A 14,507-nucleotide genomic window follows, 5' to 3' on the forward strand; every position below is an offset into this window, starting at 1 on the left:
CAGTCTAATCCTTTACTTTGTGAAAGTTCAGCAGATATAATAAATAAACCTTGATTATAGAACAAATACTCAACAAGTTTATTTTGATTATTTAATTTTAGTGCTTGGTAGGCCTTTTTGGAGGAGGAGGTTCAGACCCCATGGATCCCCACTGTTTTCTGGCCTTTGAGACAAGAATCCACTACTACTGCTTTCAGGTAGCACCCTAACTGACCTCACTCAGATCAACACCATCTTGTTTTTTCTTCCCAATGAATTGAACCCAGCACCTCTTGCATCAAAGGCAAGAGTGCTAAACATTCAGCTATGTGGGAGCTCAAATAATTAGCATTCTAAGAATGAATTAATATCAGGGATGCATAGAAATGAAATCACAACTATTATGCATAGTAATAATTTATTATAATATGGCCTACAATACAGGCAAATAAAAAATAATAGTATACAATTGCTAATACTGAAATCAAAACATGTCATGGACACTTCTTCTTTGTTAACATTTGTTGCTTTCACATAAAATCAAAATTTAAAAATAAATGCCATGTTCATCAACATTTTATTACAAATAATGCAACAGTTATCGGTTACAATTGTTCGATACTTTATATTTCAAACAACTGCCAAGTCAACAGTATGAGGTATTTTACGTTACCAGCAAGCACATCTGCAAATAATAATACGTAAAAATATAATCTGATGGAAAAATCTGTATGATTGGTTTCATTTGCATATTTCTTACTATTGTCTGTTTAATTCTGATTCATTTTTCGAAATGATCGTGAGAATCGTAAGAACAACTTATTCTTGTAAAGAATTATATTTTGCACTAGAGGTAGCGTACATAGTATTAATGCACTGCTCGAGGTATTGAAGTGCAAAGTATTTGAACCTGAGTTTGCATAGATTTTTGTATATGTTGTAACCCCTATTTCCCCCTGTTAATTAAAAATTAAGATATTGCATAGCTGATTTCTATAAATGGAAATGTTGGTACTTAAAAATTTTCACACGACCCCACAGTATGTATCGTGATTTGGATTAGCACATGAATTCTACAATCTACACGAATCTACCATACAATACTAATGTGAACATTTTGTCATATTGGGATGAAGAAGTGATGTATTTGTTAGCAATCATGTTTATGTGTGTTAAACGAATAGCTTCACACATTAGAGACAAGGCAATGTGAAGGTGAAAGAATGCTTTAACCAAAATAATATTGTGTGTTCCATTATTTCGTCGTGTGGTACGAAAAACACAAGTTAAGTGAACATTTGATTTTTTCGCTATTGAATCAATGGTTACGTTCTCGGCTTTAGCAGTTAATTGTTCCATTATAGCTGCCAAACGACGTCGTCAGAGTCCAGTATTGAACCCTACCTATTTCCCTGATGTAGTTATCTTCCTCAAGAACTTTCAATTCTTCGAGTTGTTCTGCTTGTATGGGCATTCAACTGATCAGAGATTTTGGTGGAGTTCTTAGCAGCAAATGTCATTCCTTTTATGTGGCTGGTTGGAGTGTAACCAGAATGAAGAAGAATTGAGGAGGTATATACTGTGTTCCTAATGGTATTAACTGTGTTGTCAAGCCTGTATCTCACCTATGTAGAACCTCTTGTTAGCACGCAAGATATAAAATTGATTAGAGGAATATATGATGGTCTAAGCTTGAGAGGGATGGATGGATCCAAATATTTAAAGATTTGACATCATATTCCAGATCTAGGAATGGAATATCTTACTCAGAATTCTAGATATAGATACCAAATTTAGGATTTGGGGTTTAGATATCAGATACAGGGTTCAAGATTTGGAATTTAGATTTATGATTTTGGTATCAATTCTCAAGGCTCAAGTTTTGTATATCATATATATAAAATTCAAAAATCAGAGTCAAGATTTGAGATTCGGATGTCAGATTCAGGAATCAAAATTGATACCGGATCAAGGCTTCAGGATTTGACATTTGGATATCAGATCCATGAAATGAGATTCAGGTATTGAATTCATGATTCAAATCCTACTGGAATTAGATTTGGATTCCAACATGCATTCCTACACTGAACTATGAGTATGGCACATAATGCCTATAGTGGGCCAACCACACTCATACCAAATGATACATAATGAATTAAGGCAGTACATTATGATGCTGATTATCTTCTTGTGTGGCCCTCATCAAGAATGTGACAAGACACACCTCTACGATATAAAGCTAATCTAAACAGATTACTGGGTGATATTTGCTGCATAAAATTTTGATCAATGGTTTAAAATTTGCAGTTTTGGAACAAAACTACAATGGGAAACAACTTGCATGATTGTCAATATGAATAAAGAAGAAAATGGGTTCTATTACAACCAAATACATACACCAACTGCAGGTAACATACAACTTCCATCACATGAATATGTGTGATCGGTAGGGAGTGGATTTTTAGGTGCTAAAAAACTGAAAAATACTTATTTTTTATGTGACAAAGTAAAAATATATTTTCTTTCAAAATTTTGTCACATAAATAGAAACTCACCAGTGACAGTTGTACACTAGTAACTGTCATTCTGTTGATTTCAATGAACAACAAAGCACATTTCCAAACTATGCATTGAAAATGCATGACAAATATATCTAAACAATGACTTGTATTGTAAAAATGATCTTTCCACAGCACTCATAGTCAGACATGGATATTTGAAGTGTGGGGTGTCATACTGACACAATCAATTTCACCTACATGTTCACTCTTCAGAACCTGAGCAACTTTACACAGTTTTTGATACCCCATGTTTGTTTGTTTTTTCCAGACTTCGGAATTTGTCTTTAAGCACTTGCATGTAGTCTCTGATACCTCGATTTCCTTTCAACTGTACTAAAGTCCTTCACTCTTTGGCAAAGCATTTGTGTGCAAGTTTCCACTTTTTCTATCACACCACACAAAGAGCTTAGATTTGCATATAGGCTTTGTAAACATCCATCTTTCAATAAATCTAGCAAACATTTATTTTATTTTATGCATTAACTCCAATATATGCATTTATCAAAGTATTTGGAAACCTTATTTTGTCTGGAATGTCTAAAATGTGTACATTTTATATTTCCCTAGAAATATGTATTTTATGTGCTAAAGGTAAATTTATGCATTTTTATGTGAAATAAGAATTTATAGATTACATTGCAGCCGTATGGTTGATACTCCTACCGAGTATGACAGACTTCTGAAGCCAAAAATATTTTTTTTTTACCTAAAAATCCACCCCCTAGTGATCGGTACGATTCCCTACAGCCCCTTGTTCTGTGCCAAAGGGAGAAATGTTATTTTTTCTTGTTTATGGTGAAAGGCAATATCTGTTCTAATGCACAAATGCATAGGTTGATCCATAAAAACTTGCCATGAGATTTTGAATGAGGTACCAGATTGTACACAATCGTGTAGCCCTGAGTGCTAGATAAAGTGGTACTTATTTTCCCTGCAAACATTGATAGTATACATTGTAATCACAGCATTGAATAAACATCCATCTACAAAAGAGGCAGCGTGGAGTTTCCTGATAAGCACTACGTTACGACTTGGCAGTTGTTTGTGCTTTACAATTATTGTATACATGATGTTTAGGCGAGGGATGTCCAAACTACAGCCTGAGGGTCACAGGGTTTCTTACATTGCACTTATAAAATCTATAATTGTGTATGAAGCATTTCCTTCAGCATAAGTAGAATGTAATATGGCCCCCAACAAATTACTTGAGTTTGGACACCCCTGGTTGAGGCAAACATACTTACATAAAAATGTTCAATTGGTGACGTGTCCGAAAAATACATACTAACATTATTCACAAAATATATTTATACTAACAGATGCATACTGATTACACCAAATAACTAAATTTGTCCTGTAATACAAATTCTACACGTTAAACACAATATCGTAATGAGAAGGGTTGTGCTTTACGTAAATCTTCTACCTTACCAGATAAAATCTCTAAATTTAAAATTCGGTACAATTTGATATTATTTACTGTCTGAAAAGAGTCTTGGTTGGTATTTTTAGACTTTAGAACATATATAAATTTCAGGTCATAAATAATTAATAAGGTTTATATAAAAAAAGGTTACCTAAAATAATTAGATAAATAAATAGAAATAGGAACAGGAAGACTAAAACAGACTTAAGAGAAACCTTTACACCAACTAAAGTGTAAGGTGTAAAATATCACTTTCCTTTCCTTACAGGTCAGCTTGTACCAAAAATATTGTAATTTATGTAACTTGAAAACATGGAATTCATACTCATTATAAAGAGCAAAAGATCCACTGCTTCTTATGGTACTTGTATTACTAGTGATAAATATATACCAGCCAAAATTGCAACACTACATGGCCAACTACTTGTAGGTCGCAATCCAGGCAGATGTTTTCTTGAGTTAAATTTTAAAAGTTTTCTACTTGTGTAATTGCCATTTCTGATTTTACTATATGTACAAAATCTAACTATAATAAATCAGGACATTTTTTTAAATATTCCATATGATAGATGGGGATATGGCAAGGCCATAATTCTGGCTCTGCAGCATATTACCAATCAAATAAACGGAAGACAATATTTATTGGCCAATCGTGTAGTTTTGTTTGGAAGGGAAAATTAGCTGTAAAAAGGGTATAAATTTAATTGCTTCAGTTGGAAGTCACACCAAACAGGCCATTTCAAGAGTTTAGTTTCAACTAAATAGCTGCATTTTAAATTTATGCCATGTTAGTATGAATTTGACTGTGGCAATGTTTGCATTGGGGTTGCGGTAGCCTAGTTGATTGGGCATCTGACTGCCATGTGGAAGGCCTGGGTTCGATTCCTGGGGTGGCCTTGTCCCTGTATAAAGTGGTTCTAGGACTCACCCTGCCTCAAATAAATGGGTACCTGGAAAGCAAGCCTGGGGGACTAAAGGCAGCCACGACATGGTGCTGATCACATCACCTCCAAAATTGATTGACAAATGTGGGGCCCTTACCCCCACATCCCCCTATATATGCCTCATGGCATAGCAAGTTGCACGGGAAACTTTTCCTTTACCTTACATTAATGTTTGCATTACAGCAAGTACATAGATGATCTAGTAATGCATGTTTCATGATAGTGGACAAAAACATGTCATACAGCCTGATTGATTTGTTGCTTTAAGTCCACTTTATGCACGGATAGGCTAATCGGGGCTCGACCTAACGTGTAAAGTGGGATCGAAACCACTGTGCAAAGTGCCTCCACCGGAACCCCCCTTGATTACAAGGTGACAACACCACTATGCCATCGGGAAGTTTAAATGCGATTTCAGGAAAACACAGTAATGTTACTAGTATACTCATCATTGTAAACTTACCCACAAATATCTATAACCACATTTTAAAAAAAAAGGACTAAACTGATATCTATACAGGTATCTGAAACTAGGGAATACACATAATTGCCAATGATATTGAGATCCTTTTTCTGGATCCAGAAATTGTGAAGCCTGAATAGTTTGTTTGTGCTGTAATTTTTTTATTTGCCTGGTTCCAGGTACCTCAGGTGAAAAATCTCAATATTCTCAAAATTATTCAAAATGCCCAAGGTTTCATTAAGGTCGTGTTCAACTTTTAGCCTGTTTTTGCAAAAGTTTTTCGAAAATTCTTCTTGGTTGATAAAACTGTAAAGGTATTCCAAATTCTGAAAAATTGCATCTGGAGGATTCAAACAAATCTTTGTGTAGTATGCTTTGCTGTTGTTTGCTGTCAGTCATAGAAAATAGAAGTACAGTTTTGCCTAAGGTGCACATTTATTTAGATTCTAAACCAAAATTCTAAATGCACATGAGTATTAGAAAAAAAGAAGTTTCCAAGTATTGAGTTAGGATTTAGGCTACAAGTTGCAGTTGTATCTAGATCTTGAGGCCAATTATTAAGCTATATAAAGCTTAATATAAATTATCATTAATCAATGTGTTTCGACTTCAATGTATGTCTTACGAGGAATGAAAACCCTTGCTGGCATTCACGACTTTTTCAAATAAATACAGTTTGCACTAAGCAATTTTTTTGCATTTTACATTTAGGAAAGTTCTTCTTCAACTTTTCTTCTTTACATTAATGGACTTTGTACAGTTACAGTAAGTAACATGTTAACAGAGTATGTAAAAATATAATTCTTCCATAAGTGCCAAAGTAAAATTCTAATTTCCAACTGAGAATAGAATGATGAGTCTGAATAGTTTTAAATTACTACTAAGTTCAAATACCAGTTTGAAAAGATATCAGTTTAATCCAAAAATCAACCACATTACAATTCATTAGTGCACAAATAACTTGACAATTAATAATTAAAAAACACTGATGTCATAGTGATGAACATGGCATCTATAAACATTTTAATTAAGCACATTATTTTAGTTATGAAAAATCTTTGCTTTTATCAAAATACATGATTCTAGAAAATATACTTTCCAAAATAATACAATAGAAATAAATACATTTTAAAATAAAAATACATTATTAAAAAATCTATTTTATAATACTTTTTTAGCTGCATGCATAGCACAAGTCTTGTTATTGTGTCAGACACAAACGACATCAATTAACGACAACAATACTAATAGTAAAAGGAATATTTGTCTAAAACAAATGAAGGCGCAAGGTAATAGAAATAGTTATATGAAAATATCACTAGTTTATTCGTTCAGAACTATATGTATATATAATATATTTATCTTAGACCTGCATTGAATAAAGTTTTCTCCTCATTTATGTCGAGGCAGACTCTTTTAAATATATTTTGTGTGACAAGACACAATTGAAGAATTTTTTTTTTATTACCTACTTGAAGCAGAGGATAAAAAAAATTCATACTGCACCTAAGAGTATAAAAAATACATACACACAGGTGACTACTTACATGCAAAAAGCTTTGAAAATCACCGATATGCTCTTTTTCATTTACCCAGGTGATTTTGTTCTTTTCAAAAAAGATACACTGATGAATATATAAATTAAAAATAATATATATATACACAGTTCTTTGTAAGTCTGAAGAAATATGAAGTAAAAATAAACATTGTTTGCGGTAGTTAAGTTGATTTGTTACTAAAACACTGATCAAGCTTTTAAATATTTTGTTTCATAATATTAACATTAAATTTTTTAACTTTACTGTGATGTAATAATGTTTAGATTCATAGTACGTAACAAATTATGTGCTAATATGTTGCATGTCTACTGGAAATGAGAACAGGTAAGTTTTTTTTGTTGTAATTTTTTATAAAACTTAAAAATGTATTCATAATTGGGAAAAGAGACGCGATAGTATATAAATATGGAGAAACTAGTACTCACTTGATCCACAAAACTGTTTTTTCTTCTTTGTTCTATTAATTTCAGTGGCCACTGCCACCATCCTCGTTGGAACTTGCTGTACTGTAAAAATGTAAGATAAAAATTTCCACCCAAGGAGTGGGATATGCCGTTCATGATGATATTCTTGAAAATAATCTACCAGCTGTCAACTTTATTCAAAGATTAGGTTTAAAAAAACTGGAAGATTATTAAATTAAAATGAGGCTTACATGTTTTGCTGCATTCAAGGTATTGGGGAAATAAATATGTACTTGATACACTATAGACTTAAAATAACTGCTCTGTGTGATTCCAATTACTGGACACTTAAGTCACCTTTGGCTGACAGCTGTAAAGCAGTTTTCAAAATTCACTCCCCTTTAGAAAAGTTGCTATGACATTCCAATTTTAAAAAATTATATCTGCTTTGAATTCCTTCTATTTGGGTTTTGTTTCAAGTCCACTTTTATGCACAGATAGGCTAATTGGGACGGGATGTACAGTTTAAAGTGGGATCGGAACAACTATGTGCCTCACCCAAGTATTAAACCCGGGACCCCTCGGTTACGATGGCGTTACCACTACACCATCAAGGAGCCAGACAGAATTCCTTCTAGAGCATTCATGTGAATCTAAGTATTGTTTGCTTTTGCTGCTGTCGAGATATTTGCTTAATTTTTCGTTATTTTGAAATATCGTAACAGTTTTTCGAAAGGAAAATAAAATTGAGAAAACAGATTCACTGGCATTGGCCAGTATTTACAATATACAAAATATTTAGTTTGGAATTAATTTTAAAAAGCAGTAATGGAATTAACCAATTTAAACTCTCTATTCAAACTGAAGTGATGGCTTCACTTCTTTTCAGGTAAATCCACAACCATATTTGGACTTTCATTGGGTGATCTGCAGTTGGTAAGTACTTACATCAATTTGCTATCAATTTTAAATATTTCTTATTATAAGGGATAGTGCCCAAAGGAATTATTTAACATCAGACAGGATGTAAATCTGATTGTGAAATTTTAAATTTTGCTGTGAATACTAAACAAAGATGATATGTTTTCTTTAGATGAGAAATTGACCATATGTTTGTGTTCATTGATAACGGGATGTTTCAATAAAGTAGGCATTTTTAAATGGAACCTGTTTTAATGAGAAAAATATCACAAACAGAAGAATTGCAATATTATACTTTGCCCTTTGTGAAAGAACCAGGCAACCTTCATGTTTTCGATATTATTATGTCTGTCAGATGACTGACCACCTTGGCAATGTTCACACTCAAAGATGCCGAGAATGTGAATTGAAACATGTTCAAACGTCTCAATGTAAAAGCTGTTAATCTCCATATGGATGTTTTTAGCTCTTCATTGCTATGTGGCTAAGTCAGGTACCCCACACCGGATGTAACAGTTAAATCAGGTGTGTTAACAGCAACCACGATCTCTATTTTTTACAAAATGCACTAAGTTGTCATTTATTCCACCAATCCCAGTTTTGAAAAATGATATTGTTTTGTTAAACAACTGACAATAAATAAATGTTGGCAGCACCATATAGGAAAATATCTATAGCAAACAAAAACTTCAATTTCATTGAAACAACCTTTTATACTTGGTTGTACTTATCATTCAACACAACCTAGTTCTGCACGGGTATTTAATGTGTTGTTCCAAAAGAGTAGAAACTAAACAGGCATAAACAGATAGTCTTGCTTGCAAGATGTGCAAACAATGTTGCAAACCAATTAGCATCGGCTCACTCCTAATATTGATGTACATATTGTTATTAGTGGATCCAAAAAATGAACTTTCCCATTCATACATCATTATGATAGGGTGAGCCAGCTTTATTTTTGGGTGGGTGATAGCCCTGGTACAACCCTGTCTGTAATGTACTTTGCCTTCTTACTAGATTAAATCACGCTCATATTCTTATGAGTTCCGCACTGTGGCCATACTGTCTTAGGCATCAGGTTTTTGACTCATTGATTGATTGAATAGGCATCTTAAGTTTGCTTTATGCACAGAAAGGTTAATCGGGACTTGACCTACAGTTTAAAGTGGGATCCGAACTATCATGTGCCATCACTGGGTATCGAACCCGAGACATGCCGGTTTGAGTCTCCTGGGGGGGGGGGGGCATCACAACTTTTCTCGTGAGATATCAGTCAGTGTGCGAGACCGGTGGAAATTGGGAAGCTACGAATAAGTAGTGTAACCCAGTCATAGAAAACCTACAATGAAGATTGGGGACTTATCACAGTGGAATGCCCAGGATTTTCAAAAGTGGAGTATGGATACTTTTTGTAGTAGTCAGCCATAATCTTGCCTCTTTTCCTGCATATGACGTTCTCTTTTTAGGATCACTGGGCCAAACAGGAGGGCAGGATACGACCACCACCAACCTCCCCTTGGGCATGCCACTGGTTCGTTACATTGACCATATGTCACCCCATAACTGGTTGGATTATCGGCCATCTCTGCTGAGGCATGTGGAAGTGAAGCCGGCCCTGGAGAGTGTTGCGCCATAGGTTAATATTACTATGCATATTCTTATGAAGACTTATTGACATGTGGTAAATGTTGTAAGCACTAAAAGAAACATACATTACATTTTGCTCTGATAAACTTATTTTTATTTTTCCGTGCAAATGTTCTTCGCTGCACGGAAAAATGAAAAGCAAGCTTATCAGAGTAAATTATCTATCTCCGCGTAACCGCCAAACAGATATCATTAGATAAAATATACATTACACTGTTCTCATTTCCTACTTTTTATGTACCTGCACATATAAAATACCTTTTCAACAGTTAAAATCATAATAATATTCACTGGCAAATTGTAAAAAAAAAGTAACATCAATACAGGGGTAGATAAATTAGACATGATACAAGCACCACATACAACTCTCGCTCTCCCGTCCAAATAAGAATCCTTCCGTTACACACTCTTTTGACTCTCACTTAGAATGTAAATGTTACAAACACTAACATCAATAAAGATATAGAAACAGGCAAATGCGTAACAAACCTCAACCATGATTACCAGCATACTCCATCAGTCCTCGTTGTCCCTCCTCAGACGGCCGCCTGCATCTGCTGGCGCTGCGCCAGCTGATCCGTGTGCACTTTCCGTCGGTGGCAATAGTAGTTCCCTGAACTTGCAAAGGCTCGGGGGCACGAAGGGCACTTGAAGGGTCGTGCCCCTGTGTGCTGATTGATGTGAAACTAAACAATAAAAAAAATGTTAATTAGGCAAATTTATGTCAAATAATCAGTAAAAAAACAAACTTCAAACAAATTATACTTACTTCTATTGTATGAACTTTGTGAAAAATGCAGATTTGACGAAGACTGAAATCCGGTACATTGTGTCATTGCAAGTTCAATTCCCAGTAGGAGCTCAACAAATGTCGGTGTTCACCCAGTATTGTGAGGGCAACTGCATGTAGAATGACCAACTCTCAGGTATTTCCTGGGAACTACCATATTACAGCTTTCTTTTTATTTCCCCGGCTCCCGCATTGACATTCTATATCTCCCATACATTTATTTAACCATCAAGATCGCAAAATTTAAATTCATTTCGATATAATACTAGTTTGGCGACATATACAAAGTTTCAAGTCGACTGCAGGATCTTGCATGCTTAGCATTCAGCAGACAAAAGTGACATCATATCAAGCAGTAGCAGTGGCGTCGCGTGCAGTTTGCATACGAGTGTTCACAATAATGTTTTTGTACTGAATGCAGATTTACTTCTCTCTCCCTTGTAATTTCATCTTCAATTGAAAAAGTGAGAATAACAGTTCAATTTATTTTCAACAATTTTCCCCCAAAATCACGCTACATTTGAAGTAATACAAGATGGACCTAGGGGAAATTGTCCCTCTCCCCCCTTAAAATTTGCCAGGTTTACAGAATTCTTGCTAAAGTTTGCAGATGTAGCACAGACCTTTTCAAGTCACCGTAGACATGCCTCGTTTATGCTGCACTCTGGTGCCGAATGTAAGAAGTATTGAAGCTTGCATCAGTGTTCGCACAGGAAAGTGAACATCTTCGGGGTATAGTGGCCAACAGCCCATTAGCTGTCAGCTCTATGCAACACGCACAGCACTTGTGTTCAACGCCCTCCGTGGAACACTGTGGGAGTCAGTGTTACCAACTATCTAGAAAAGTTATCAGACATGAAAGAAGTTGTTGTGTGTATATACTCGTACATCAAAGATAGTATTTGTTTAATAAATATACGTATGTGTGTGTGCATTTAATATGTACGTTAATTTAAGACATATACACGAGTGTTCACGTGCTCATGTAAACATTAACAGGTGATGTGCCTGTGCAGTAGTTGATTCATGCTAGTGGACAAATGCATGTAGGTTAGGACTAAGAAACAAACATGCAAATTTGTAAATTTTTATTCCGGATTATTACTTGTATATTGTACAAAATGTAAATTAATTCCTTTGATTAGTATTATCAATTCCATTAACATTTGTTGGAGTGATGCCACGCTGAAAACTTATCGCAACTAAATCTCCCATAAATTCGATTCCAAAAATTGGAAAACTCCCTTAAACTCATGGCCCTAAGATCGTCACACTAACTGGGGGCCTATTTGAAAGCAGTGTTGTTAAAGATTCAGGAATTTTAAATAAATTCAATTCCGGTCCAGGAGAGAAAATCAGAAAGCGCAAATGGATTCTGGACCGTAAAGAACCTTTTTCCCAGGGCGAGCCTCGGCTACTGGGCAGGTTGCAGGTGGCAGATAGCGAACAGCCATCAGATATGGTGGTTAGCTGCAAATAAGGCAATGCCAAATAAGCAGTCCTGGATCAAGGTGGCAGTGTTACCAGGGTCGGGGGGGGGGGGGGGGGGGGGGTTGGCCGGTGGCAGGACCATCCCCATTAAAATCCCAGAAAAGTCCGCTGACAACACTGTGACATGGCGAGGAAGTGCCGCCACTAAATAAGCACTGCCCCTGCTGCCTTGCAGGAAACCAAGGGTAGGGAGGATTCTTAAGATGTAGCGAAGCCAGCCTCTCTAGGGGAGTAAACCCCAATGGAAAATCCTGACCATTCCTCCCAGTAAGAACACCAATTGTTGAGAAGCCTTCAAATCAGAGCCGGACTGGAAAATGTAAGACGAACAGGCAAGGAAAAGGTTATGAGATTAGGAACATGGAACATATTATCCTTATACAGAACTTGGGCCCTAAGAAACCTTATCGAAGAGTTCAATAAATACAAGCTTGATATTCTTGCATTACAGGAAGTAAGGTGGACTGGGAAGGATGTGTTGGAGCAAAAAGATACAGTAATATACTATAGCTGTGGAGAAAGACATGAATTTGGTACAGGGTTTTTAATAAAGAAGAAGTTGAAAAATATTGTAATGGATTTTAAGGCAATAGATGACAGAACCTGTATTTTAAGTTAGAGGAAAATTTCATAACTGCAGCTTGATAACAACCCACGCACCAACGAAGGATAAAACTCAGGATGAAAAGGATGCCTACTATGATAAATTGGAGGGGGCCTATGATTCCTGCTCTCGATCTGATATTAAAATAATCCTTGGAGATCTTAATGCAAAGGTAGGCCAGGAAACCTGGCCTAGACCAGTGATTGGAATGGAAAGCCTGCACCACGAGAGTAACGATAAAGGAATGAAACTGATTGATTTCGCAAATAGACATCAAATTATCATAGCAGGCACCATTTATCCTCATAAAGATACACATAAAGCAACATGGAGAACTCCGGATGGGGGATCAAGTAATCACATAGACCATGTAATTTTAGATAGTAAACACAAATCTAACATTTTAGATGTATGTATTTTTAGAGGAGCTAATGCGGATACAGACCACTACCTGGTTATTGCTAAGGTTAAAAACCGAATATCTTGTATAAAAGGGAGACAACGAAGTGAAATTACAAGATATGACGTAAATAAACTAAAGGAAAAAGACGGAAGAAAAAGGTATGAGCGAAAGATTGCTGATAGGTTGAGGAAATTGGAAAGTGATATGAATAGCAGTAGTAGTGAGGGGTGGACCAACATAAGAGACATAATAATAAAAGTAGCTGATGAAGAAATAGGGAAAATGAAGAAACAAAACCGTAGTGACTGGTTTGATGAGGAGTGTAGGGAGCTAAACGGGCAGAAAAATTAAGCCTATCGAAATATGATAAATAGCTACTTTACAAGAACAAAGTTAGAACTATATAGGGAATTGAGGAAGATAGAAAAGATAATACATAAAGGAAAGAAGAGGGAGCATGAGGAAAATAAGATGAGGCAACTGGAAGGACTTAATGCAAAATGAGAAAGTAGACGATTCTATAGAAATGTCAATGAAATGAAAGTAGGATTCCAAACAGGAGCATATATATGTAAGGATAAGGATGGACGACTGTTAAGCAATGACCAGGATATTATAATCAGATGGCAGGAACATTTTAATGGACTATTGAATGACCAGAACCAGAATGAGAATGAAAGGGAGCAAGGACAGATACAGGATAGGGAAGAAAATCAGAATGCCACGAACATCCAAATGAATGAACAGGAAAAAGACGGACCTAGCCTTGCAAAGATGAACAACAACAGAGCGCCAGGATCTGACAAAATAACAGCTAAGATGATGAAACTTTATGGAAGGTATTTCATGGGAAGGATGAAGAAATTCCATTACAATGGGAGGAAGGTATCATATACCCAATATATAAGAAAGGAGACCGTCTGCAAACAGGAAACTATAGAGGTATTAGCAAACTTAACACTGGACACAAATTTTTTTCTAATATATTGTTCCGAAGGCTTTCTCCATATGTAAATAAAATAATAGGTGACTACCAATGTGGCTTTAGAGAGGGAAAATCAGACAAATATGTGCCAAGACAAAGGAATTTGAAATAAACACATATCACCTTTACATAAACTTTAAATCTGCATATGATACCATGAAAAGGAGGGAGTTAATCGAAGCCATGAGGGAATTTGACATCCCACAGAAGCTAACAAACTTTGCAGAAGAGACCCTTAAAAAAGTACGTTGTAGAGTACAAATAAGAAACCAGCCGACAGAAGAATTTGAAACCAAACAAGGATTGCATCAAGGGGATGCCTTGTCATGC

General features: G+C 35.6%; 1 protein-coding gene across 1 annotated transcript in view; it reads right to left on the minus strand.

Moving 5' to 3' along the window:
* Nucleotides 1–395: 395 nt before the first annotated feature.
* The window catches only part of LOC145991290 (transcription factor grauzone-like), a 65,384-nt gene continuing 51,272 nt past the window's right edge, over nucleotides 396–14,507 (minus strand). Inside the window, exon 7 of the mRNA XM_083127280.1 lies at nucleotides 396–10,590. Coding sequence (XP_082983406.1) covers nucleotides 10,441–10,590 — 150 coding nt within the window. The 3' untranslated portion in view covers nucleotides 396–10,440. The remainder of the gene's footprint in view (nucleotides 10,591–14,507) is intronic.

This window comes from Lepisma saccharinum, chromosome 8, assembly GCF_977018435.1.
Source record: "Lepisma saccharinum chromosome 8, izLepSacc3.1, whole genome shotgun sequence".
In the NCBI taxonomy this organism is placed as follows: domain Eukaryota; kingdom Metazoa; phylum Arthropoda; class Insecta; order Zygentoma; family Lepismatidae; genus Lepisma; species Lepisma saccharinum.